At 39.7% G+C, this 25,718-nt stretch overlaps 1 protein-coding gene across 1 annotated transcript; it reads right to left on the minus strand.

Annotated features, from left to right (window-relative positions):
* Positions 1–24,741: 24,741 nt before the first annotated feature.
* On the minus strand, positions 24,742–25,425 carry DIRAS3 (DIRAS family GTPase 3). The gene has a single exon (XM_069478909.1). It carries the CDS (start codon positions 25,423–25,425, stop codon positions 24,742–24,744), a length of 684 nt encoding a protein of 227 aa, XP_069335010.1.
* Positions 25,426–25,718: the final 293 nt, after the last annotated feature.

The following is a 25,718-nucleotide window of genomic DNA, read 5'->3' on the forward strand; positions in this document are numbered from 1 at the left end:
CTCTGAGGCTAATGCACATAATATCTATGTTATATATATATACACACACCCTATATAGATATAGATATGCCATCTATATTACATCTATGCCTATTGAGATTGAATTATCTTTGTGTTATAAAAATGAAAGTGGCAGAGTACTGAACAGATGGAGAGTTAAAAGAATGAACTGAGGATTCCACATCTTGACAGCCTGAAAATATGTTCTACTACAGTAAACATATTTTTAGCAAACAAATAATGGCAACCCACATGTTGCTCTCTCATAAGAAGTCTCTAGTTTGGCTCACTTATTCTCTAAGTATAGCTGAACTTCACAAGAAACAGATATTTCCCATTCTTTTCAAGCCTGGAAGTGAATTTGAGAATGCCAGAGAACTGAGTAAAGCTGTAAAACTACACTTGGGATATTTCACTGGGTGAAATTTTTCTAGTGAGATCAGAACACTGGTACAGATTGGACCATTCTGATCTCTGCTACTGTCTTGATTTCTTAATTTAACCTGGAAATTTTAGTATGTAAAATTTTCTCCTCAAACTCATTATTTCTTTAATAATGACAGCTCTGGGAAATAGAGGGGTGAAATTTTGAATATATATTGTGCCATGAGTTACTGGCAGACCCCTGTTTCTGTGATTCTCCATGAGAAATTTTGATTTCAACTCAGCTTCTTTACATCAAGGAGTATCAATCGTGGAATGGAACTCGAGGCTCGAGGGCATAGAACAAAGAGTCTGCCCAACTTCTGTTACCTGGGAATCGCCTTCAAGCTCTACCTGCATACTGACTATGCTATTCATTTCCTAATAGTTTTTCTTGGCCACGTGTGGTGGCTGACACTTGTAATCATAGCACCAAGATCACATTGTCTTGATTAATGTAGCTATACATTCAGCCTTAACATGGTGGAGAGTGATTCCTTACACTTTATTTTTCTTTTTCAAAATTATTTTGGCTATTCTAGGGCCTTTCCCTTTTCATATACATTTTATAATAAGCTTGTTTATATCTATAATATCATGCTTGGGTTTTTATAGAAATTTCATTAAGTCGATAAATCAATTTGTGAAGAATTGACATCTCTACTATGTTCAGATTTCCAGTCCATGAGCAGAATAAATCTCCCTAGTTATTTAGGTCTTCTTTGATTTTCTTTGTCAGCATTTTGTAATTTTGAGCATGTAGCTCCTATACATGTTTCGTTAAATTTATACCTAAGTATTGTATTTTCCTTGGAGCAATCATAAATAATATTATGCTTTTGATTTCAGTTTCCATATGTTCCATGTTGGATTATAAAAATGCAATTGATTCTTGCGTGTTGATCTTGCAACATTGCTAAATTCACTTATTAGTTCTAGTTTTTCTAGTAGATTTCTTGGGATTTTCTATTCAGTAAATCATGTCATCTGCAGACAGAGAAGGTTTAATATCTTCCTTTTCAATCTCGATGCCTTTTTTTTCTTGCCTATTGTGCTGCCTAGAAATTCCAGTGCCATGTTAAATGAGAACAGTGAGAGTGACTATCCTTGCCTTGTTTCTGATCTTACAGGGAAAGTATTCAGTCTTTTACTATTAAATATGATGTTAGCTGATACTGATATGATTATATGATCTTTTTTCATTAGCCTATTGATGTAGTGGATTACATTTGTTGATTTTGAATATTGAACTAGCCTTGCCCACCTGAAGTAAATCCCACTTAGTTGTGGTGTATTTTTTTTCATATATTGCTGAATTTGATTTGCTAATTTTTTAAAATAATTTTTGTGTCTAAGTTTACGAGAGTTGTTGACACATAGTTTTTTGTTTATTGTTTATTTTTTGGCACTGTCTTTGTCTGGTTTGCCATCAGGGTAATGCTGAACTTATAAAATTATTAGGGGAGTATTTCTTTCTCTTTTATTTTCTGGAAGAAATTATATATAAAATTGTGCTAATTCTTTAAATATTTGGTAGAATTCTCCATGGAATCATGAGAGTCTGGAAATTTTCTTTATGGAAGCTTTCTATTACAAATATAATTTCTTTAATGGTAATAAGACTAATCAGGTTATCTTCTTTATCTAGTTATGTTTTGGAAGCTTTTGGATTTTAAGATATTGGTCCACTTCTTCTAAGTTTTCATATTTATGATGCAAAATTATTCACCGTATTCTCTTATTATTCTTTGTATGGCTGCAGGATCTCTAGCAATAGCCCATTTCATTCCTGATATTGGTGATTTAAATTTTTTGTATTTTTCTTTATCAGTTTTGCTAGATATTTATCAATTTTATTATTTTCAAAGAACCAGTTATTTTATTTTATTTATTTTTTCTATTGTTTTCCTGTTTACAATTTCATTTATTGCTACTGTTATCTTTATGATTTTCTTCCTTTTAATCTCTTTAGGTTTATTTTACTCTTATTTTTTCTAGTTCATTGAGATAGGACCTTGGGTTACTAAGTTGAGATCTTTCCCATTTTCTAATATAAATATTTAATGCTATAGATTTCCCTCTCAGCACTGCTTTGACTGCATCCTATAAATGCAGTCATATGTTGTCTTATCATTTAGTTCTATTTGTTTTTTATTTCCTTTTAGACTTCCTCTTTGAACCATGAAGCATGTTGTTTAATTTCCACAGGTTTGAATAATTTGCTGTTGTCTTCCTGTTATTGATTTCTAGTTTGACTTCATTATGATCAGGGAAGTACGTCTTTTCATATTTTCTTTCCCTTTCTCCCTCCCTCCTTCCCTCTCTCCCCTTTTCCAGGTTGCAGGCTTCTCCAGTGCCTGGGGGAAACTCAAGGAACTTATCTCAAGAACCAAGGTCCCGATTCAGTCTACCTTCTTTCCACTTTCCAGAAGACTTTCATGATTGTTGATTTATTTCAAGGGTTTTTAATTGTATTTAAAGGAGAGGAACAGAGAAAAGTACCTCTATGCCATCTTTAAAACTGATTTTTCTCTTCTTTCTCCTTCTGGGATTTTCACTATCCCTATATTTGGATGCATGAGGAATTTCATATGTCTCTGAGGCTCTATTTTTTTCTCTTAAGATTGGACAATTTCTACTGATCTATCGTCAAGTTTGCTGATTTTTTCTTCTGCAACCTGAAATATGCTGTTGAGCCTTCTTTCATCAATTTTTCATTTGGTGATTATACTTTTCAACCACAGAATTTTTATTTAAAAAAATTCTCTTTGTTGATATTCTCTATTTGATGAGTTGTTGTTGTCAAACTTTTATTTAGGTCTTTAAACATGGTTTTCCTTTAGTTCTTTGAAAATATTTATAAGTGCTGCTTTCAAGTCTGCTAAGTCCAAAATCTGGGTCCTCAGAGGTGGAATCTGTTATCTACTTCTTTTTCCTTTTAATGAGTCAAACTTTTTATTTCTTTGAATATTTTATATATATTTTTTTGTGGATAACTCAGTATCTTAAAAATATAGCAATTCTAGATTCTGATTCCTCTAGGGATATTTGTTGTTGTTGGGTTTCTTTTTTTTTTTTTTTTTTTTTTTTTTTTTAGTGATTTGTCTGAACTAATTCTGTGGCATTTGTTTCCCTCACAGTATATAGGCTCTGATGTCTCTGCTCAATTGCTTTAAAAATTTTTTTTTTAAAAAGAATTTTAAGCCTGGCTTTCAGGGGTTCACCAGGATAGCTTATCTGATGTTAGCACCACGTGAGTTTCATAAATCATTATGCAGTTCACATGGTGCTAACATCAGATACGCTACCTGATGACCAGGCTGTAACAGATCCCTGCTTATTGCTAGGCTGCTCATCAGAACTCGGAGAGAGAGAGAGAGTCCATGGGGCAGTGACAACCAGCACGTGTCCTGAGGGCAGCCAGAGCCACAGCTTTCACCTTGGGTGCCTTTGTGCAGGTTGCTGCCACTGTTTTAGAGGGACTCCTCTGTCTACCACCATACCCGGCTCAGCCACCGTCTGTGAAGCCTTCTCAGGTCCCCACCCCTGCTCCCCCTCAAAAGCATAATGCATCATCCCCCACCATTGCTCCAATAGCACTCATTATTGTGATTCTAGCATGATTTTTTTTTTTGTACTCTTTATTGGACTGTAAACTATAGGCATGGGGAGCCAGGGAATGCTTTTGAGCAGAGGAGAAACCCAATCATGTTTGTGCTTTTATCAGATTACCGACTGGTGGTCACGAGGGATGGAATAATTGGGGGAAAAGCCGAAGACTAAGTCACCTGTAAAGTGGTTCTTACAACGTGAAAGACAGAGAGGTGGGAAACAGCATGAGGGCAGTCAGAATAGAGAATGCATCTACTTTGATTCTAATGTGTTTGGTGTTTTTTTTTACTTGAAAAAGTGTGATTTAGACCTCCTCATCAGCAAAACAGGGAAGAGATTTTGTTGTGCGTGGATGAAATGAGATCAGGCATGGCCAGCTCCTCGCCTGAAGCCTTGCACGTAGTAGGTGCTGAGTGACTGTTGCCTCCCTCCTTCCCCTTGTGGCCGCCACAGCTCTGGGCTCTCATCCTTCTTCTGGAGGAGAGGGGAGGAGCGGAGAAGAGCTATGCGGCAGCAAACCAGGGCAGCACCCTCATCAGTTACAGGTGAAAAAGACCCACCTAAATTGTTCAGGGCAGATGGATGAATGGCCTTGTGGCTCTTGCAGCCCAGTGGTATAATATATCTACTCATCCAAGATTCAGATTTTAACCATGGACAGCAAGAGGCCAACTCTCTACATGAAAGAAGGTTGTTAAAATTCGCGGACTAGAGAAGCTCTTTAAGAGACAAGATTCATGATGGTCTTTTCTAAGGGAATGAGAATTTTTATGGTGTTAAGTATGGAGAGGCAATACAAGGGGAATGGGATAGGGCAGGCCAGGCCCTCTGGAGGGTGGTGGTTGGGTGGGAGAGGGCAGTATGCATTAGACTGGATTACCTTTTAGTGACACAAGCTGTGACCTGAATGATTAAAAAAGGATACTCCTGAGAGCGGCAGTGGCAAGTGCAAAGGCCCTGAGGCAGGGATGAGCTTTGTAAAGTCCAGGCAAAAAAGAAGGCCAGGGTTCCTAGGGCACAGTGATGAAGATAGGGAAGTATAAGGTAAATCAAAGAGGTGGGTGGGCAGATCATCTAGGGCCTTCTAGGCCATGGGTAAGGGGCTCAGATTTTATTTTAAGTATAAATGGAGCCACTGGAACATTTTAATTTATGCTTACATTAAAAAATATGTTATTCAGGATACAATGTAGGGAATGACTGGTAGAGATGACAGAGAAAGCAGGGTGAGGAACCTTGGCATGATCCCTATGGGAGGCAAAGAGGAGATGGCCCAGATGAGGGTGGTGTCAGTGGAAGTGAAGTGCGGTATATTTTGGAATTAAATCCTATAGATCTTGTTCATGGATGGTATGGTGGAGTTGAAGCAAAGAGAAGAGACAATAGAGAAAGCAGGAGAGGAAAGACTCTGGGAGAAATGAAAATTTCAGTGTCTTCTGTGTTAAATTACTTTCCTGTAGAAGACTTCCCTGATCCCCAGTCCTGGCTAGAACTTTTTATCTGTTACTCCCAGATCAACCTTCAGTTCTCCTTAGCAACATTCCAAACATTTATCATTTGTCATTATTTGTTCAAAATATTTTCTCCGCTAGACCTGAGGAGAAGAACTCACCTTTCCTGTTTAACCCTGTTTCTCCAATGCTTTGCACGGTGCCTGGCATAGAATTATATAACATAGCAGAATATAGTATTATAATAATCTGACCTATGATGTATCAACAAGAAACATTTAAAGAGTAGTTTCTCTGTGTCAGATACTATTCTGAGTACTTTACATGTATTAACTCCTTTGATTGTCACAGCAATCCCCTGAAATAGGTACCGTTCTCATGTTTGACAGGTGGGCAAACGGAGGCACAGAGGGAATAAGCGAACTTGCCCAAGGTCACGCAGCCAGCCAACACCAATCCATGAATAAACTTATTTCACAAACAATAGATTGTTAATGCTTCACGCCGCCACAGTGAGGTATGTTTTCTGTGTTCTCACTTTAGGTCTGAGGAGTCCATATTGGGAAGTAGGGCCGGCAGGATTTGAACTCGTGGAGAAGCTCGGTGAGAAAGGCTCCATTATGGAGCCAGCGGAGCGCTCATCTGTGTCAGAGCTCGGTGGTTGAGAGCACTCATTCTGGGGCCAGGCCGACTTGGTCTGAAATCTGTCTCTGCCATTCACTAGCTGTGCATGTAAGACCTTGGCCAAATTACCTAAACTCTTTAGGCCTCAGTTTCTTCATCTGTAAACTGACCTATTAATAGTGCTTGTCTTCATGAGGACGGGATGTGATATTTGCAGAGCTCTTAGAATAGATGTAGCTATTATGGAAAAAACTATAGTTGGCCGATAGAAAAGGCCAAGTAGGGAGGGTCCTCTCCTCCCCTAGTCTTCCCCATGGTGCATTCATCCTGGATTAAGGTGTTAGAATTAAAGAATCATTGGAGTTAGAGCTGACAATAATCTAATTCACCACCTCCTGTTCATCATGCAGATAAGCAAACTGGGGCATGCTATGAGGGTAAGTGGATGAGACAGGACAAAATCCTGGGAAACCTCTTGAAGAAATGTGACAACTTCTAGGTTGGGCACGGTGTGGGAGGATGGCTTGAGGCCAGGAGTTTGAGACCAACCTGAGCAAGAGTGCGACCCCATCTCTACTAAAAATAGGAAAATTAGTCAGGCGTGGTGGGCACATCTGTAGTCCCAGCTACTAGGGAGGCTGAGGCAGGAGGATCGCTTGAGCCCAAGAGTTTGAGGTTGTAGTGAGCTACAATGACACCACTGCACTCTAGCCAGGGCGACAGAGTGAGATTCTGTCTCAAAAAATAAAATAAAATAAGAGACTTTCCATATGTCAGAAGTTTTATAAAGACGAGACATACAATATCCAGAGCTAGGAAACCACGCATCTTTGGTGAGTGAGAGAAAAACCTTCCCAATCTTTTCTAAGATGCTCTTTCAGTTTTCTGTGATTTGGGGTCAAAGAGAACAGGGAATATTAGGCTGCTCACTGACGTTCTAATTTTATCCTCACACCAGTCAAAAAAGAAGCCCTGGCAGCTTTGATTTTCTTTTCCTTTTGTTCCTTCCAGACCTCTGGTGGAGGTGTTAATGAAAAGTGACTTGGTCAAATCCCAGCTTATCAGGAGGAGACAGAAAAGGGATAAAAATCCAGGGTGATCAGGCCCCAAATAATTGGGATTACTTATTTTGAAGCTGACTTAACAATAAGGTGTCTGATGAATCAGTCCTCCTATCTCTTTAAAGAGCCTTCTCCAAGTTGCATTCCTTTCTCTCAGGCAGTGAACTCAATGACGTCAGCCTTTGTTTCTACTCCCATGATATAAGTGGTTTCTTATCCAATCCCTGGTCCACTGAGCAAATCTGGCTTCAGGAAGAAACTGTCCTGATCTAACACATAATCCAAATCAAAATATTTGAAATCCAATTTGGAACGGTGATCTGGCATAGTTCACATGATTCAGGGCTAGATACTCATAAACTGACGTAAAATGTGCAATCCGCTGGCAGAACTTTCGTCCAGGGCTGGTGGATATGCAAATCGTTGCAGTCTTTCTGGGAAGCAATTTGGAAATACAGATCAAGAATCTTAAAAAGGCTCATACCCTTTAACCCAGTAATTTCACTCCTAGAAACTATTGCACCTGAGGAAAATAGTCAGAAACAGGGCTAAGGTTGATGTACAGGTTGTTCCCAAAGGACTATTTGCAACTGTAAAAACAAAATAGGAACCAAAGAAAATATTCAACAATTCACATACGTCATATTTCAATCAATCCAATCTGTAGTTGCCTAAAGAAATATTTAATGGCATGGAAAGAACATTCTCAACATGAATGAACAAAGGGAGAAAATTCAGGATCCCAAACTACAAGCAACAGATTCTAATTTTGTAGATCAATTCTCCCTGTCTATCCATCATCCATCTATCCATCAATCCTTTCTCTCTCAATTTATCTAGGGGATATAGGTCTAGAAAAATAATTGGAAGTAAATGAATATGTTAATGGTATTTACCCTGGTGTATTGGTCTCATGGTTGTTTTTCATCTTTACACTATTTTCCAAATTTCCTGTAGTGACCATGTGCTACTTTACAATGAGGAAAAGAGTTACAAAGAATATCCTCAGCAGAAACAAGCCAACCTTTATCTGTTCTTTGAACTGCAAAAGCCTAACTACATATTCTCCCTTTCCTTCAATTCTTCCTTGACACCATCTGCCATATCAATTTTCCTGCACCATTCTTTTGATTACATCATCCCTTCCCTTGAAAGATTCTCTGGCTCCTCCCTGCCTATATAAATAACGGATAAACTCCTTAACCCTGCCTTTCGGGCCTTTGGAAATCTGGCCCTGGGATATGAAATGAATAGCACTAGATGTGAGTAGACTGCAGGGAGATCACCTTTGCAACTTGAGAATTAGAGAAAAATAAACCAGTGAGGGCAAAAAGTGAGCCATTTACTTGAGTGATCACTATGTGCCAGGTACTGTGATGACCCTTTTTATACATGCATCCTGTTGAAAATGTTAAATGCGCTTAGAAGCTGTGTGACCACAGTCAAATCAGTTTGTCCCTCTGAACCTTGGCTTGAGTTCCCCCAGGCCACGCTCTTCCCTGCCCAGATACCTCTCCTGTTTCCTGCCCCATCTGTCAACTGTCTACTAGAAAGCTCTACTTTCACGTACAAAGTGGAGTTAATTATTTTCTATCCCAAACCTACTCTGTGTCCCCACCATCCACTCAGCTGCCCAAGTCAGAAACCTGGAATCACCCTCCCACCTCCCTTACCCCTCACATACAACTCCTCAAAAAATCCTTCAGGTCACACCTACCCAACTTCCCCCAGCCCCCCTTGCTTTCCAGACTTACTGCCACGACTTCGGTGTGGGCCACTTTCGTGTTTCATCTGCCTTATGACAACAGCCTCCTATGGGTCCCCCATCCCAACCTCCTCTTGGCCCATCTAATCTATTGTTCTCATTATAGCCCATGAGCTTTCCAAAACAAAAATGTGACCTTGTCACTCTCTGGCTTTTAAGCTCTCAGTGGCTCTCAGTGAACTCCGTAAGATACCATCTGGGTCCTGCTTCTCTCTCAAGCTTTCTCTCTCCAACCCATCAATTTCTCCGTTGCACACTTTGAACTTCAGGTGCTGCAGGAGAGGTTACCAAAGTGTGGTCCAAGGACACATGGAGTCCCCAAGTCCCTGTCAAAGGGTCTGAGGACAAAACTATTTTCATAGTAATACTAACATATCATTTGCTTTATTCACTTTCATTCTCTCGTGAATATACAGTGGCATTTTCCCAAAGCTACATGATATGTGCTATTGCAACAGATTGAATGCAAAAGTAGGTACGAGAGTCCAGCTAGCTGTCTTTGCTTAAGCCAGACATTGGAGAGATTTGCAAAAATGTAAATCTATGTCAGCTTTTCCCTAATTTTTTTTTGTTTTAGAAAATATGTTTATTTTTCATAAAAAATGTTTATGTTAGCACATCATAGGTTTATTATTTTAAATTAATAAATATTTTAAAAATTTTACAGTTTTAACTTCTAATATGGCAAATAACAATAAATATATCCCACATAAACAAAATCTTTTGGTCCTCAATAACTTTTAATACTATAAAGGCATCTCAAGACTAAAAAGTTGCAGAACCACTGCACTGCTCTAGCCAAATGGAACTGTCTGGAGTACCCCAAAGTGTGTTTGCCCTCTTTTGCTCCCAGCTTCCTTTGGGCATGCCCAGTCACCATAACCTTTTCCCTGCTCCCCACTTGCCTGCTTAATTCTCCTGCCGTCTCAGTACTCAGCTTAAGAGTCACCCTCAGGCAAAGCTCTTCTTTGAGCTCTGCAGACAAGCTTCATGCTTTTACTGAAGGCCTCTTCTATGCTACACATGGTATTAATAATAATCCCTTTACCTGCACTTTCTGCTCCTCTGAGTTAGGGCCAGGGAGGAGGAAAGATAAAATCAGGTCCAGTCTAGAGCTAAGGAAAGTTAAGCTCAGAGAGGTTTAGAAACTGCTCAGGTCACACAGCTAGTGTGTGGCACAGTTGATTTGAATCCATCCTCTTCCCACTCTGTTAGTGGTTCTCGTATTTCAGTGTGCCCAGTGGTGTGCTGGTAACTGTTCAACAACTGGCTTTCCAGTGGGACCAAGCTCTGATTTGTTTGGCAATTTCCCCGGCATAAATACTCCTGTGCTGGCCGGTTTCTAGCTACTAACATGACATCACTGAACATGGAGTTGGGAAGGGGTGTGCAGTAGCCCACATCACAAAGCATTTCCACCATACAAATACAATTGATGTAACAAAAGAACACAGATAATAGTAAAATGTAGTAAAAATAAATTAGGAATTATGGTGATGAATTCTGAGTATTTTGAATTTGAATATACTTGTTTTAAATACAATTTCTTTAATTGTAAGTTTAATCTAATTGTTAATAATGGCTGTGATTAGCAGCCAGCTCAGAAAATTCCCAAATATTTAACAATTGGCTCTTGGACCTCAGAATTAAGTGTTCAGCCTTTGAACACTGCAGATATTCCAGCCCTTCTCCAAACCTATTGCATCTACCGCTCCAGGGTAGGGGCCAGGCAGTTGTATTTTTACCAGGCCCCTCTGATATCATGCACAGAGAGTCATTTGTTCATTCTTTCCCTCATTCATTTATTCAACACACACTGACTAAGGGGTTACATTGTGTCAGACGCTGTTTCGAGGTGCTGGGAAGATAATACTGAGTAAAACTGAAAAAGACTCTGCTTTTGATGGTTGATGTTTAGGTCTAGGAAGGATTTCATAAACAAGGAAGCAAAATATACAATATACTTGTAGTTAGCAATAACTCTTTGAAGAAAATAAGGCACTCTCTCCCTTAAGGAGGCAGAGAGTGACACGGTGCTCTCTGAGGACTGGGTATGGCACCGAGGTGGGTGAGTGAGAGGACGGAGGATCCAGGGGAACGCAGGGCGGGAGGGCTGGGGTTGCCGGGTGTGGCTGAGAGTCTCCCAGCCCAGTACCTGCCCGGCCCATATCGCGCATCCAGGGTTGATTCTGCTGTACTCTGAGTACCTGCTCATGGTCCACGTTCCACCAGACCATATGCTCTTTTACAGCAGGGACAGAGTCTATTTCCAGAGCTTGGTGCAGAGTCTAATACATCGTGCAAACTTAATAAATGTTGATGCTGGAGCAAAATAACAGCAACAAGCCAGGGCTTATCTGGCTCAGCTCTGATCAGCCCAAATCCCTGGGGTTGGAGAGCATTAAGTGCCAAGAATGTGGGCTTGGGTTCAAGTCTGATTCTTGGACAAGTAAGTTAGTTTACTACTTCTCAGTTTCCTCCACTGTAGAAGTGTTACAAGAATCACGTGCAATCACGTTTTTGTCCCATGCTTAGCAAAGAGTCCTGGTCACGTTATCTAGAAAGCATCCTCAGCCCCTCTTGGTTCCTTCATCCTGTGTTATTTTTCTTCATAACACTTACCATTGCTTGATGTTATAGTATTTGATACTTATATTTTTTTTATTATTTCTCCTTCCCCTATGCCCCACCCCACCGGACTGTGTGTTCCCTGAAGGCAAGGACCCTCAGTCTGTTGCATTCATCTCTGTGTCCTCAGCACCTAGAAAAGTCTCCAGTACCTGGTAGGCCCCCAGTAAATATTTGACGGATGGATGAATAGATGAATGGATGGATGGATGGAGAGCCTGGTACATGTTGGTTATTATTAATAACTTCACATTTTTTCAGATACCTCCTTCTGTATTAGGGACCCCATTGGATGTCTCACATGTACTCCAGGATCTAGAATCTTCTTCTTTCTTCTACATGTGGCACATGCCATGGCCACCTCAAGCTCCTGGCCTGTCCTCATGCATCAGTTCCAAGTCCTGTGGTGACACCATCTTCTTCTGCTACATGCATTCTGGGGACGTAAGAAGGGTACTTGGGACTTTTCTTTCTGATTCTGCCAGAAAATTATCTGGTCTGTTACTGGTATCTGATACCCCAGGAAGCTTTTCTGCTTCAGACTTGATGAAGTCAACCACAAAGTGACAAGTTTCTGTGCAATAATGGGTCACTGCATTTTCAATCATATATTTAGCTCTTATTTTTGATGTGCACAGAAAAATAAGTTGATTATTCTGACTTAATGAGTGAAATCCTACCTTCAGAATTGTTTGACTCGAGCTTTTCCTTGGGGAGGGTTGTGAACTCAGAAAGCAGAACGTGGGGCTATGCTCTTGGTTTATAGTGGTGGAGAGATTAGGGCTTTTGGGGTTGGGCAAATCTAGACTTGAATCCTGATTCTGCCCATTCTGATCACTTTGTCTTGGGAAGATATTATATTTAACCTTTCTGAGTCTCAATTTCCTCCATAAAATGTGGCTTCCTTTGTTAACATGTACTTAGCTCACTCCTACTAAGTTCCAGGCATTGTGCTAGACATCAGGGACACACTAGTGAGCAAGAGTCACACATGCCCTCATGCTCATCAATCTTATTCTCTATCTGGTTGCTAAACTATTAAGCAAATAATGCTTTAAGGGGGAAGCACATGATGTGATGGAAACTTACCATGGGGATATAACCCAGTCTGGACAATCAGAGCAGGTCTAACAGAGGCAGTAAGGGTTAAGCTGAAATAGGCAAAGAAGAGATGTGGGTGAATGGGCTGGGAGGAAAGAGGCAGGAGGTTGGGTCTTTATTGAGCTATGGCTTAGAACTAGAGGTGAAGTCTCTGTTTGCAAAGGAGGCATGGCAAGACACTGGAATCAGCCATGCCACTTTGGGGACCAGATGACAAAGTGCACAGAGTTTGAGACAAGGCAGATCTCCCCACTTTTGCGTGTAACCCATGACCTGAGACCCCCAACATTTGACAGCCTTTGGAATGGCATCATATGGACTTGGCTTTGGACCTCGTTATTAGGGGATTGAGCAGCTCTGGAAGAACATGGCAGATGCCAGGTGGGGCTGTGATTAGTTGATTGACCAGTTTGTGCATAGTTATAACACAAGAAATCCTCAGAAATTCTTGGTGGGAGTGGGGGTGGTGAATGCTGTATTACCCAGTAAGGGTGAAAATGAGATCTTTTATATAATGTGTTGTCTACTGAATTTGGGACAGTGAAAGGGGCCACACATGTCTCTAGTACAGACAGTCATAAGTAGAAGCAAAAGCTCTTGCAACTCAACCAGTATTTGATAGTAAACTGATTATCCAGAATATGATTATGTTAACACTTATATCATTGAAATGAAAGCATTTTACAAATATTAACTCATATAATATGCATAATGACACTGAAAGAGAATGTGTTAGTTTTCTACTGCTACATAACAAATTATCACCAACATAGTAGCTTAAATCTCACAGTAATTTCAGTTTCTGTGGGTCAGGAGTCTGGGCACAGTATAACTGGTCCTCTGCTCAGGGTCCCACAAGGCTATAATCAAGGTGTCAGGCCAGCTGCATTCTCATTTGGAGACTCATCTAGGGAAGAATCCACTTCTAAGGTCATCCAAGTCGTTGGGAGAATTCACTTCCCTGCAGCTGTGTCACTGTGGGGCCCAGCCTTTTGCTGGCTGGAGGCTGCCCTCGGCCCCTAGGGGCCACTCCCAGTTCCCTGCCATCCAGGCATCTCCAACTCGGCTGCTCGCCTCACAGTGTGACATAATCACAAGAGTGGCATCCCATTACCTCTGTCATATTCTGTTGGTTAGAAGCAAGTCACAGCCACCTCCCCTGAATTCAAGGGGAGGGGGTTCCACACAACAAATGCTAGGAGCTGGGAACGATTGGGAGTGACGGAGGGAGACGCGTAACAACGCTTGGAGGGAAGAATTGTTATGATTCCGCATTTTACAGATGAGGAAACAGAGGCCCTTGGCTGAGTTCACCTGGTTCACAGGCAGGAGAACCTGATGTCAGATTCAGGTGTTCTGGCCCCCAAGTCCATGCTCTTGACCAACAGGCTCTGTCACCACCCTTAACTGAAGTGAATCCAGCCTGGATTCCTCCTGTCACAGACACCAGCAGTTTCTGCACTCTGAATCATGCTCATCTTCCATCCTCAAACAATTATGCTAATAATCTCCTGTCTGATAGCCTAGCAGGGTAAGGAAGGCAGTTGTATCGCCATTTGCCACTGAGAGAAAGTGGGGTTTAGAGGGGATAAATTGCTCTCCCACCACAGACTAGAGATGGGGCTCCACTGAGAACCAGCTCCAGCCTCCATGCCACAGGGCCATCATGAACACCGCGAGGGAGTTAGCACAGTACTTCCTGTTCTACCACCTGGAAAGGAAGCTCTCACAAAATCACCGAATAGTAAGGAATCTTCCATATTCTCTAGCCTGAGGCCTCTAGCTGGTGGCTGGCAGGCCTGATATAGTTGGGCCCAAATAGAATTTTTTTATAAACAATTTTTAAATAGTTGCCAATACAGGAGTCTCCCCTTATCCAAGGTTTTGCTTTCCACAGTTTCAGTCAACCGTAGTCTGAAAATACTAAGTGGAAAATTCCAGAAATACACAATTCACAAGTGTGAAATTTCGGGTTGTCCTGAGTAGTAATGAAATCTCACATTGGCCTGTTCGTCCCTCCCGAGACATACATCATCCCTTTGTCTAGTGTCGCCACACTTTCCTCACTGCCCACCCTTAGTCGCTTGGTCACCTTCTCGGTTATCAGATCTACTGTGTCAGTATCACAGTGTCCAAGTCACCGTTATTTTACTTATTGATGGCCGCAAAGCACAAGAGTAGTGATGCTGACCCTTCAGATATGCCAAAGAGAAGCTGTAAAGTGCTTTCTTTAAGTGAAAAGGTGAAAATACTTAATGAAAAAAAAAATCATATGCTGAGGTTGCTAAAATTTACAGTAAAAATGAATCTTCTATCTGTCAAATTGTGAAGAAGAGAAAAAAGATTCGTACTAGTTTTACTGTTGCATCTCAAACTGTAAAAGTATATACAAGTTGAGGATCCCTAATCTGACAATCTGAAATTCAAAATCTGAAATGCTCCAAAATCTGAAACTTTTTGAGTGCTGATGTGAAAATTTCCACACCTGACATCATGTGATGGATATTGCAGTCAAAACTGTGTTTCATGCACACAATTATTAAAAATAATTGTATAAAATTACCTCCAGGCTATGTGTATAAGGTGTATAAGGTATATGAAACAAATATACTTTGTGTTTAGACTTGGGTCCATCCCCAAGATTTCTCATTGTGCATATGTAAATATTCCAAAATCCAAAGAAAACACTGAAACCTGAAACACTTGTGGTCCCAAGCATTTTGGATAAGGGATACTCAACCTACATAGGCTTAGGTGCAATCTGCAGTGTCAGGCATCCACTAGGGGGCCTGTAATGTATCCCCCATGGATAAGGGGGCATTACTGTATTGAAAAATTAGTAGGTTCCCCATAAAAATCAGAAAAATGTTATAACACTAGACGCACATTTCTAGAGGCTACTTGCTATAGATTGGGTAATCTCGCCAGACATCTTCATTTAGATTCTCTACTTGCCTGCTGTGGACCTTGAGTTTGCGATTCTATCATTTTAATGATGAAAAAACCGCAATCCACAGAAGTTTCCAGAAGCCACCATGTAGTTAAGAGTGGCAGAGCTGGCCGGGCATGGTGGCTCAGGCCTGTAATCCTAGCACTCAGGGAGGCCGAGGTGGGAGGATCGCTCGAGGTCAGGAGTTCGAGACCACCCTGAGCAACAGCAAGACCCTGTCTCTACTAAAAAAAAAATAGAAAGAAATTAACCGGACAACATATATAGAAATATATATATATAGAAATATATACAAATATATAGAAAAAATTAGCCGGGCCTGGTGGCGCAGGCCTGTAGTCCTAGCTACTCGGGAGGCTGAGGCAGGAGAATTGCTTGAGCCCAGGAGTTTGAGGTTGCTGTGAGCTAGGCAGATGCCATGGCACTCTAGCCTGGGCAACGGAGTGAGACACTGTCTCAAAAAAAAAACAAAAAACAAACAAACAAAAAAACAAAACAAAACAAAACAGAGTGGCAGAGCTGATATGAAAGTTAGTACCTTAAGGAGTGCCCCTACCATCAAGGCAGGGGGCATTTTCAAGCAACAATTCCAAACAGGTAAAGAACTGACTTATCCTCAAAGCAGCCCAGCCTTACAATGCTGCTTAATTCACATTTAAATTGCACTGGGAACAAATACATTTTACAATGTTCAGCTCCAGGTTGCAGAGAAAAACATATTAATAGAGAGCTGCAATTACCAGTCATTTTCCTCCAAATCCCTCTTTTTCTCTCCCACTCTGGGTTAATGACTACCTTCACAAAGAGGCCACATTAGCTTATCAGAGCAAAAGAAGTAAACAGGAGGACATGCATTAACATTGCAGGCTAGCCACCTCCCACACCTGAGTAGAGCTTTTAGAAATGGAATTTTTAAGATGTGCGTCTCTTACAAATATCAGGTAAACAAAATTCAGAGTCCAGAGGCAGTGGGTGTTGGGTAGAACGATGTTTGCATTAGTCATGGAATGAATATCTAGGGCCGGTAAAAAGGGAAGGAAACATCCATTTCAGCTAATGGGTTGAGGACTTTCTATGCATCCGACATTGTGAACAATGATTTCATAGGTGTCATTTTGTTTCACTTGCACAACTCAGAGAGTCACACAAGAAAGAAAAAATGGGATTAAACCCACGTTTTCTGACTCTGGGCTCATTTTGGTGATGGCAGGCAGATCTGGGTGAGAATCTCAGCTCCAGCGATCTCAGCAGTAACCTTGAGATACTTAACTCTTCCGAGATTCATCTGTTTCTCATCTGTGAAATGCCGTATGCTAGATGCAGAATACATTTATAGTTTGTTTGCTTGTGTGTTTTAATTAGACTGCTTGGTTCCTCGCTGGGATTACTTTACTAAAATTGTATCCAAATACAAACTTAAAAAAGAAATAAGAACAAAAGGAACCAGTAAATAGGAGAGAGAGATGTGAAGAAAGTTATGTATATGAAAATGTATTTTTGGTAATGAAGGTTTTTTTAAAAAGATTAATTTTGTATGAGAATGAATCTTGTGTGGTAAATTTTTGTTCTAAAGTAAGATGGTTATTTAAGAAGAGGAAGTATAGGACAAAGCAGAAAATCCAAGCATGTTGTAAATGGTCTATGGACGTCATAATAAGGTTCATGAAAAGGAACTTTATAAAAGGAATTTGTGTGTGATTAAGTTGACTATAATTTAAAAATTATTCATTTATGAGTCTTTCTAAAGATTGAGCTTTTTTTCTCAAGACAGCACCAATAAAAATTGAGCTTCGATATTAAAAATATGCTAATACAAAATAATGAGAACTGACACAAGTTTGCCTTAGCGAATACTAGACTAGACCTTCTATTATGTTAAAGGAAGATTTAAGAGTATTCATTGATGTTTATAATTTTAATATTTATGAAGGCCATTATACTGGCCTGGATATGTGCTGAAAACCAAACTTTTAATTTTTTGGTTTTTTAAGCAAACAAATATTTTAAATAAATCCTATTTCAACACATGAGAAGATAAAAATACACTAATACAAAACTAAAAAATAAGATTCTCTATATTAGAGTAAATTTCCTTAAAGTATCGATTTGTTCTTAGTGAGATTGCAAGAGATTTTGATTTTTAATTCTGAAATCTATTTCTTTTTGAAACTTCTCAGACATATCTCAAAAGTTCAACTTTTGCTATACCTTGCTGTATGTGATTTGAAGGTCATCCATCATTGCCATATGTTCTTTCTTCCTTTAAAAAGGAATATCTTTTGGCTTGGTTAGGACAATAACTCTGTTCTTCTACCGTTTCATCAACTCCTGTAACTTTTTTTTTTTCCAGTTCTAACTCTGCTGTTATGGGCTGATGCTGAAATGTTTATCTTGAAGGCATAGAAAGGCAGTTTTCCTCTAGTATAACTTGATTCTGCACTCTTGGCTGTTCTTGATATATCTGAAATGTTCCACATAACCAGAGACATTCCCATGCTGTTACAAAGAGCCATGGAACCTCTGCTCAAGATACTAGTTTTCTTGTTTAAATTCTTCTATAATATAGTGTATACTAATAACCCTGGACACCCTCTTCCTGTGTCTGTTTAAATTCAATACCTTTTTCATCAGGTTTGACTTCCAGGTTATCTAAATGGACTTCCCATAAGTAGAAGCAATCACACTGAAGGATTCTTTTCTTTACCTTTTTGGTAAGTGACCTAAAAAAACAAAGCAAAGATTTTACGTTTTATCAAGGTAATTCTTGCATTGTCTTTATTAAGTTTTGTATTACTTAGGAAAACTGAGATTTAAGAGGGTTAAGGTTTTTATATACATGTAATTTTGTGTGTATTACTTTGAAGTCCTTTGATTATCATTCTGGTTAAATGAACAACTATTATTTAACAATGACTTGTGACTATGTTTTGATCAAGTGTTTGGAACATTTTGAGATCTTTGGCAGGTTTCCCCCAGGATCAAAATCCTAAATTAATGCTTTTTGGCCTAAAATTAACTTTGAGATTTTCCAGTTGGGTCCCTGGAAAGCATCAAAGAATGTATCTCTCATCTTGTAGAGATAAGAAATTATTAGACTTATTTGGTAAATTGTATCAGAGGCATTGTCAAATGATAAGTAATACAAGATCTTCTTTCAGTTACATTTATGGGTATGTTATTGATATAAATGTTCCAAAAGTCATATAAATTCATAAAAATCTAATAATGCTATCAGTAATAATTTTGATTATGTTAAGTCTTTTCTAAAGTTATACTTGTATAGATATGTAATTAATGTGAATATTCTAAAGATTACATGAAATTTATAAAAATCAGATGTCCTCATGTGACATGGTCAGTCATGATTCTGGTTATCTTAAAATGCTGTATGTAATAAAAATAACAAAATTTCCTTGTCAATTGGGAATTTTCATCAGATTTTAACCATGGCTTTTCTAAGTATTTGTCATCTTAAGTTCTTACTTTGAATTCTTTCAAAAAATAATTGCTTTTCATGGAAAAGACTCTAACAAATACTCTTGAACACAGATTTCTGATGACTTTAAGATCAATGGACCAGACAAAAACTTCCAGAACTCTAATAAAGAAACTGATAAGTTCATACAACTGCTAATCAAGATTAAGCAAAACAAAAAATTAATTATATGAAATTAAGTGATCAATGTTTTTATGACTTTTATTTAAAACATTTTTTTATTTAAAACATTGTTGGTTCTTAACTTAAATGTTTTGTTTTCCAGATTTAAGAAAAATTTTTTCTCACAAGCTATTGATAGTTTAAAACAATTTGGTAAAGTATATTTTGTGATCAAAGATAGAAGCATTTGCTTTTTCTCCCTACTTGATTCCTCCAAAATTTGGAAACTTTGTGAGCATTCTTATTTTTATTTACATAAATTCAGTAAGAATCTGCTGTCTCTTCATAAGCAGAATACAACTGGAAATAATGGTCATATCACCAAGACTTTGGAATGTCATATTTAAGAATGTATATAAAATATCTGACTTCAAAAATTTCCAGCTTCACAATGAGTGAATAAAAATTATCATTTCCTGGAAGGCCCAAGAACTTTAAAACTGTCAGTAAAATCTAAATCTGCCTAGGTTTGGCTTCCTAGCATCAAGAGGTTTTTGAATTTGAGATTCCTATATGATCAATATGTAATAAAAAATTATGTTTCTAAAGGAAGAAACTGTAACACACCTGCTATTAAATTGTAGCTCTGTGCATTGTTTTCAAGTTCTTATTATCTACCGTTAGACTGTACTAGATCCTAAATTCTAATTCCCTCCAATATTTGGCTACAACTCTCCAACTCACAACAAAAACAGTTCTATTTCTAAAGCCCTATAAGCTAAAACTAGATGAATTTTAAGGAACAAGCTTTGTGCTTGATGTATGGACCACATAAAAAGTTTATCAAACTGCCTGATGTTATGACCACAGATATTCAAACTACAAATCGGAGCAGTTAATGTTTTCATGCCACAGACAACTCTTCTCGAGATGTCAGAACAAGACTCTATATCATAATGCAACTTTTACCTGCCGTAATGCTACCTTTTTCACCAGGATAATGGTGTAATTGAAATTTCACAATCAATAGCTTCTGAAGGTAATTTAACAAACGTAACCTAAAAAATCCTTTAGTATCCATTGGTTAAAAAAGAAAATATCTGTGCTATTGCTAATACTACATGGCATACCTGGGTAAGTTCCTCAGGGAAAGTTGAGACCCATATACACAAAACAAGAAACAATCACCCATGGTTACAACAGGTCTTACCTAATTCTGTGTTATCATTTAATTTATTTAATTAGTTGTCTTTAAGCCTAGGTTCATGGCTCAAAACCATTGTGTGAATTGCAATTGTCTTATTACTATTAATTTTGCTTTGTAATTTAGTATCTATCAGTTGTTACATTTTTTGCAAAAGTATAACTCCTAACAAAATAACACTGTCCCAGTACTTTGAGATGACAGCAAAGGACTACAGAACAGACAAAATTGAACTTAGTGATAGACTCCATGTAGACTTAGCCTGAGAGCCACTTCTTTTAAACCTCCTTTGTTGCTCAAATGTCACTAACAGGGTTTTAACACTGACTCCTAGTCACCAATTACTCCCTCCAACATGGGATGTGACCAGCAACCAGGACAGGTCCATCTCAGCATCAAGGGACATCAAAATCTAACCATAGGAAGATTGATCAGTGATGTTTTTGGAGAAAGATCTTGATCAAAAGGGGAAAGTGTGAAAGTTGTCAGAATAAAAATGGAGTCCCTAATGTTAAAACCCTGACAAATGGAGTCAGGGAAGGCCATGAAGAGAGCGTTCTCACCCTTGTAAGTCTGATAATGAAAAAGACTACACAAGCCAAACATTGCACAAAGGTCACTGCAGCCTTACATAAAAGATACTTCTGCAAAGACATCTGCCCAGCAACTGGCTATACAACCTCAGACTTGTATCACCCTTGTTATTGATCTTTATAACCAAGGATAATTATTTCAAAACAATTAGGTACTCCTTTTATTTTTTCCTTAAAAAACCTTTGTCTTCCTTTACCTCCCTGAATATGTATTAGTTTATGATGGCATGCATATTCCCATTGTAATAATTTATTCCCAAATAATCATTTTCTTTTTTTTTTTTTCTTAGAGACAGGGTCTCACTTTATCACCAAGGCTGGAGTGCAGTGGCAGGATCACAGGTCACTGCAACCTTGAACTCCTGGATTCAAGCTATCCTCCTGCTTTAGCCTCCCACGTAGCTGGGACTACAGATACATGCCACCATGCCTGGCTACTTTTTCTTATTTTTTGTAGAGATGGTGTCTTGCTATATTGCCCAGGCTGGTCTTGAACTCCTGGGCTCAAATGATCTTCCCACCTCAGCCTCCCAAAATGCTGGGATCACCGGCATGACCCACCATGCCCCGCTAACATCATTTTCTTTTAGAGAGCCTCTCTCTGTTTATTATTTAGGTTGACAGCCCCTGAAGTTTCCTGCTGTGTCCTGCTGGTAATAGTACAAGGAGTGGAAATTAAATCACTACCACCTGCTTCTGCAGGGCAGAGTGGGATGGGGCGGGGTAGAAGACAAACTTCCTCTAGGGGGAAGAAGATGAGAAGAGGAGGTTTTGACATTGGTGTTTATCTGGAGTAGGGCAGGTATTGCCAAAAATTTTTTCTCATGTTGAACTATTTTCCTGGTCCTTTGACTAGGGGGAATGTGCTTTTCTTACCCCTCCCCCCGTACCCCCCCCCCCCCCCCCGTCCCTGCCATTTTTTTGGGTCTGTGCCTGCTGGTGGCTCTAGACTGGAGACTTCTGCAGTGTCCTGTCCAGGATGTATGGGAGATAACAGGAAACTCAGGGAATTCACTATCACTTCATTCCTCACATCCTGAGGTTCCTAGACAGTCCATGATTTTTCACCTTTAATTATTTTCCTTTGCTTATTTTAGTTGTGTTATGTCCAGGGTTATTTTAGTTGTAAGAAGGAGTACCTGGGAGGAATGGAGCTACTCTAGCTTCTTGGCTGGAACCAGAAATGTCTGCTAAATATGAGTAACATTTTCTAATCTTCATTTTATTATATTATTACTTTTTTGCTATGATGGATTACATGCTTTTTCTTGAAACTCATTGCTCTCTCAACATTTACTACTGTACACTGTGAGTTTCCTCTTTGTTAGTAGCTAAGTTCTTCTATTCTCCATGATTCTGTTCTAAACCCTTTTTCCTTGCCTCCTCTTCTTGCTCCCCACAGCTTTACCATCGGCCACGTGCTGAAAACTCACAGATCATTGTTTCCTGTCCGTAATCCTAGTCCAGTTCCCATTGGAAACCTCCACTTGGCTGTCCCATAAACACCTTGCAACTATGGAACTTACTGTCAAGTGCATGTGCAAATAGATGTTCGCCCAAGTCAGCTCTTCTTTCTGTGTTTCTGCAATTAATGACCCCATACCCCCCCACAGGAATCCCACTCAGCAACGTGGCAGTCACCTCAGTTTCTCCTTCTCTTCCGAACTCTAACACATCACTAAGCTCCGGCCATTCTTCCTACTACATAGTTCTGTACTCCATCCCCTTGTCTCCATTCCCTCTGGCAATGGCTAGAGCATGTACTTAAAATCTCTTTCTTGGATGATTCTAATTATTTTCTAATTTGTCTACCCGTCTTTCTCCATTCCCACTGAAGCTCCAGAGTGATCTTTTTAAAAATGCAAATATGATCAAGTCTACCTAAATCCTGTAGTAATTCCCCCTTACCTCTAAAGAATGGATTCTAAACTCTGACTTTTCAGGCTCATCTTCCACGATTTGGTCTACCTGTCTCAAATGGGAAGAGGCCTATGAGAAGATGAGAGCCCTATTGCCCCAATTCCACAAGATTGTGAAGTGAACCTTTAACAGTGGAAGGGAGGCTTAACATAACTAGCTCCATTTTGCTTCTTATCCCTGTGATAATGTCCCCTTTTAGGTTAAAAGCTTCTGCTTAGTTCTGTACTGTAGGCCAGCTAATTATAGGAAGAATTTAGGTTGTAGTTCAACTCTAAAAGAAAAATAATTGTCCCTTTCCCAAAACTACCTTCTGGGGAGATTAAAAAAAAAGAGAGAGTACATGCACAAGTAACAATACTATGGTAAAGATTTATAGGAACATCATGACCTGACCTATTCATCCAAAGTTAACTAAGAGCAAAGAAGTTTTAGAACTTCCTCAGACCCTTGCTGCCACCCAGATGTTTGCAGTCCTCAGTTACCTCTTACAAACCCCCTTCTGGTAAGATGAAAAGGAGTCTAAAGTTCATACTAACTTAAAATATGTAAGACATCAGTCTGCCATTTTCCTGGTTTGCTAGCTCTCTGAATGAAAGTCACTTTCCTTGCCCCAACACCTTTTCTCTCTACTTATTGGTTGTCCTGCAGCGACTGGTACAACTTGGACTCCGTTATAATATTTCTTCACTCAAAAAAATTATGTTCAGATAAAATTAATCTTTTTAAAAAACTCCCTCATGGAGGAGTTTCTCAAACTTCAAATCCTACCCATTTCTCCCCCCCCCTTTACCTTCCATCCTCCTCCCCATTCCCTATATCCAATATTTCTTGAGAAAAGACTTTTGAGACAATAAAACGCTGAGCTTTACTTTTTACCTACTTCCTTTTGAGACAGCAACACAGTGAGTATCATCTTCAAAGGTGCCTGCAGTTCTTTTGGATGTCAGTCCAGGAAAGGTTATGGATATACAACAGTTCTGCAGTGCAGGGCCCCCCTCGGACAGCCCCTTCCTCCACTAGCTAATTTCAAGAGAGCAAGAATGTCCAGGTGTGGAGTTTTTATTAGAAACATTTAACAGATGTGGCTTAAATTTTAATGTAACGGTCAATTTTGTTGTTATTGTTTGGTAAGAAAAATTCTTAACAGCCGATTGCATGCAGGAAAAGCTTTAATAAGTCAAGAAACTGTTACACTATTAAAACTGCTATGTGGAATACTCAAACATTTTCAAATAACACAGGAAACAACAACACATCTTTGGTGAGAGACTTCTACTTACACAATTTTCTCTGCTCCCACCCCCAGTGGTCATCTGTAGAATACTTTTGTTTGTTTTTTTCTTTAGTGTATCTGTCTCACAGCAATTTGTCAAAGTGTTTGTTGTGAAAACACATTTCTTAACTAATAAATACACAATGAAAAAGACATGATTAAACACTTACAGGAGTTGAAATGTTTAAAAATAATAGATAATAGGGTTACCCAAAGGGCTGTGGCATTTTCCAATTCATTTTGGTGTTTTATTCTTTTCAAAACATTTCCCCTTACCAAATTTACTATTAAAGATCTTATTTTAAATGCATCGTGGTACTTTTTTGTTCTCAAATGCCAATGTTTTAACAATTTGAATTCTCTTGCCTGAGAAAAGTAAGTTACTAACTCACAAGGTACATTTATTTTCATCTAGTTGTTACTGTCTACACCACTGCGTGCATACACACACAAATACACACACGTGCAGGTAACACAGATCATCCCACATTTTCTATACACTATAGGGTTGGCAGATCTAGCTCCTTAGGCCCAAGGCTCACATGAAGCTACATTTGTCAAGCAGCTTCTCGGTCGTCTTAGGCACCTGAGATTTCTTCCGGGGACCCTGGAGGCAAGCACTGAGCTTCTTGTGGGTCAGCAGCGTGTGGAACAGCTCCTGCACATTCACATCCATCTTGGCTGAGATCTCCATGAAAGCGCAATTCCACTCCAACGCACAGGTGGCGCCATCACTCAGGGCCACCTCCCGGCAGTTTTCATCACTCTTATTGCCCACCAGCAGGATGGGGAACTTATGCAAGTCATCACCTTTGATCTTACAGATCAAGTCATAGAAGGGCTTCAGCTCTTCCAGGGTTTCCTTCTTGGTGACTGAGTAGACCAGGATGAAGGCGTTGCCTTCGGTAACTGCAAGACGCTGCAGAGGAGGGCAGTGGTGGCCACCTGCGCTGTCAGCTATGTGCAGGGCAGTCACGCCATGGTCACAGCCCAACAACTTGCAATAATTATTTTCAATGGTTGGCAGGTACGGATTACGAAAGGTGTCGTGTGCCCATCTCTGCACCAGGGCGCTCTTACCCACGCCAGCGGAGCCAGCGACCACTACGCGGTAGCCTCCGCTTCCCTGGCGGGGCAAGGGGGTGTGTATGATAAACACGGGGGGCCGAAGCCCCAGCCTCTGCAGTAGTGATTCCTTGGGACCAAAGCTGGAGCTGCCCATCGTTGGGAACCGGAAGGGAGGAAGGGAGCCCTGCGCCCAAGTTCTCTGGCACTTAGCTGGCGCCAGAAGCCTAGGAAGGAAGAAAGAGAGATGGGAGTTTTAACCTGAAATGCTGTAAAAGCGTCTCCCAGACCAGCTGTTCCGCTGGGACTCTGGGGAGGGTGTGCCGTGGGACCAACGGGATGCGATTTTTTTTTTTTTTTTTTTTTTTTTTTGAGACAGAGTCTCGCTCGGTTGCCGTGATAGAGAAATGAAAAATTCCTTCAGACAAAAAACCTCTGGGGCTCATGTAA

This window comes from Eulemur rufifrons, chromosome 8 (assembly GCF_041146395.1).
Source record: "Eulemur rufifrons isolate Redbay chromosome 8, OSU_ERuf_1, whole genome shotgun sequence".
Taxonomy (NCBI): domain Eukaryota; kingdom Metazoa; phylum Chordata; class Mammalia; order Primates; family Lemuridae; genus Eulemur; species Eulemur rufifrons.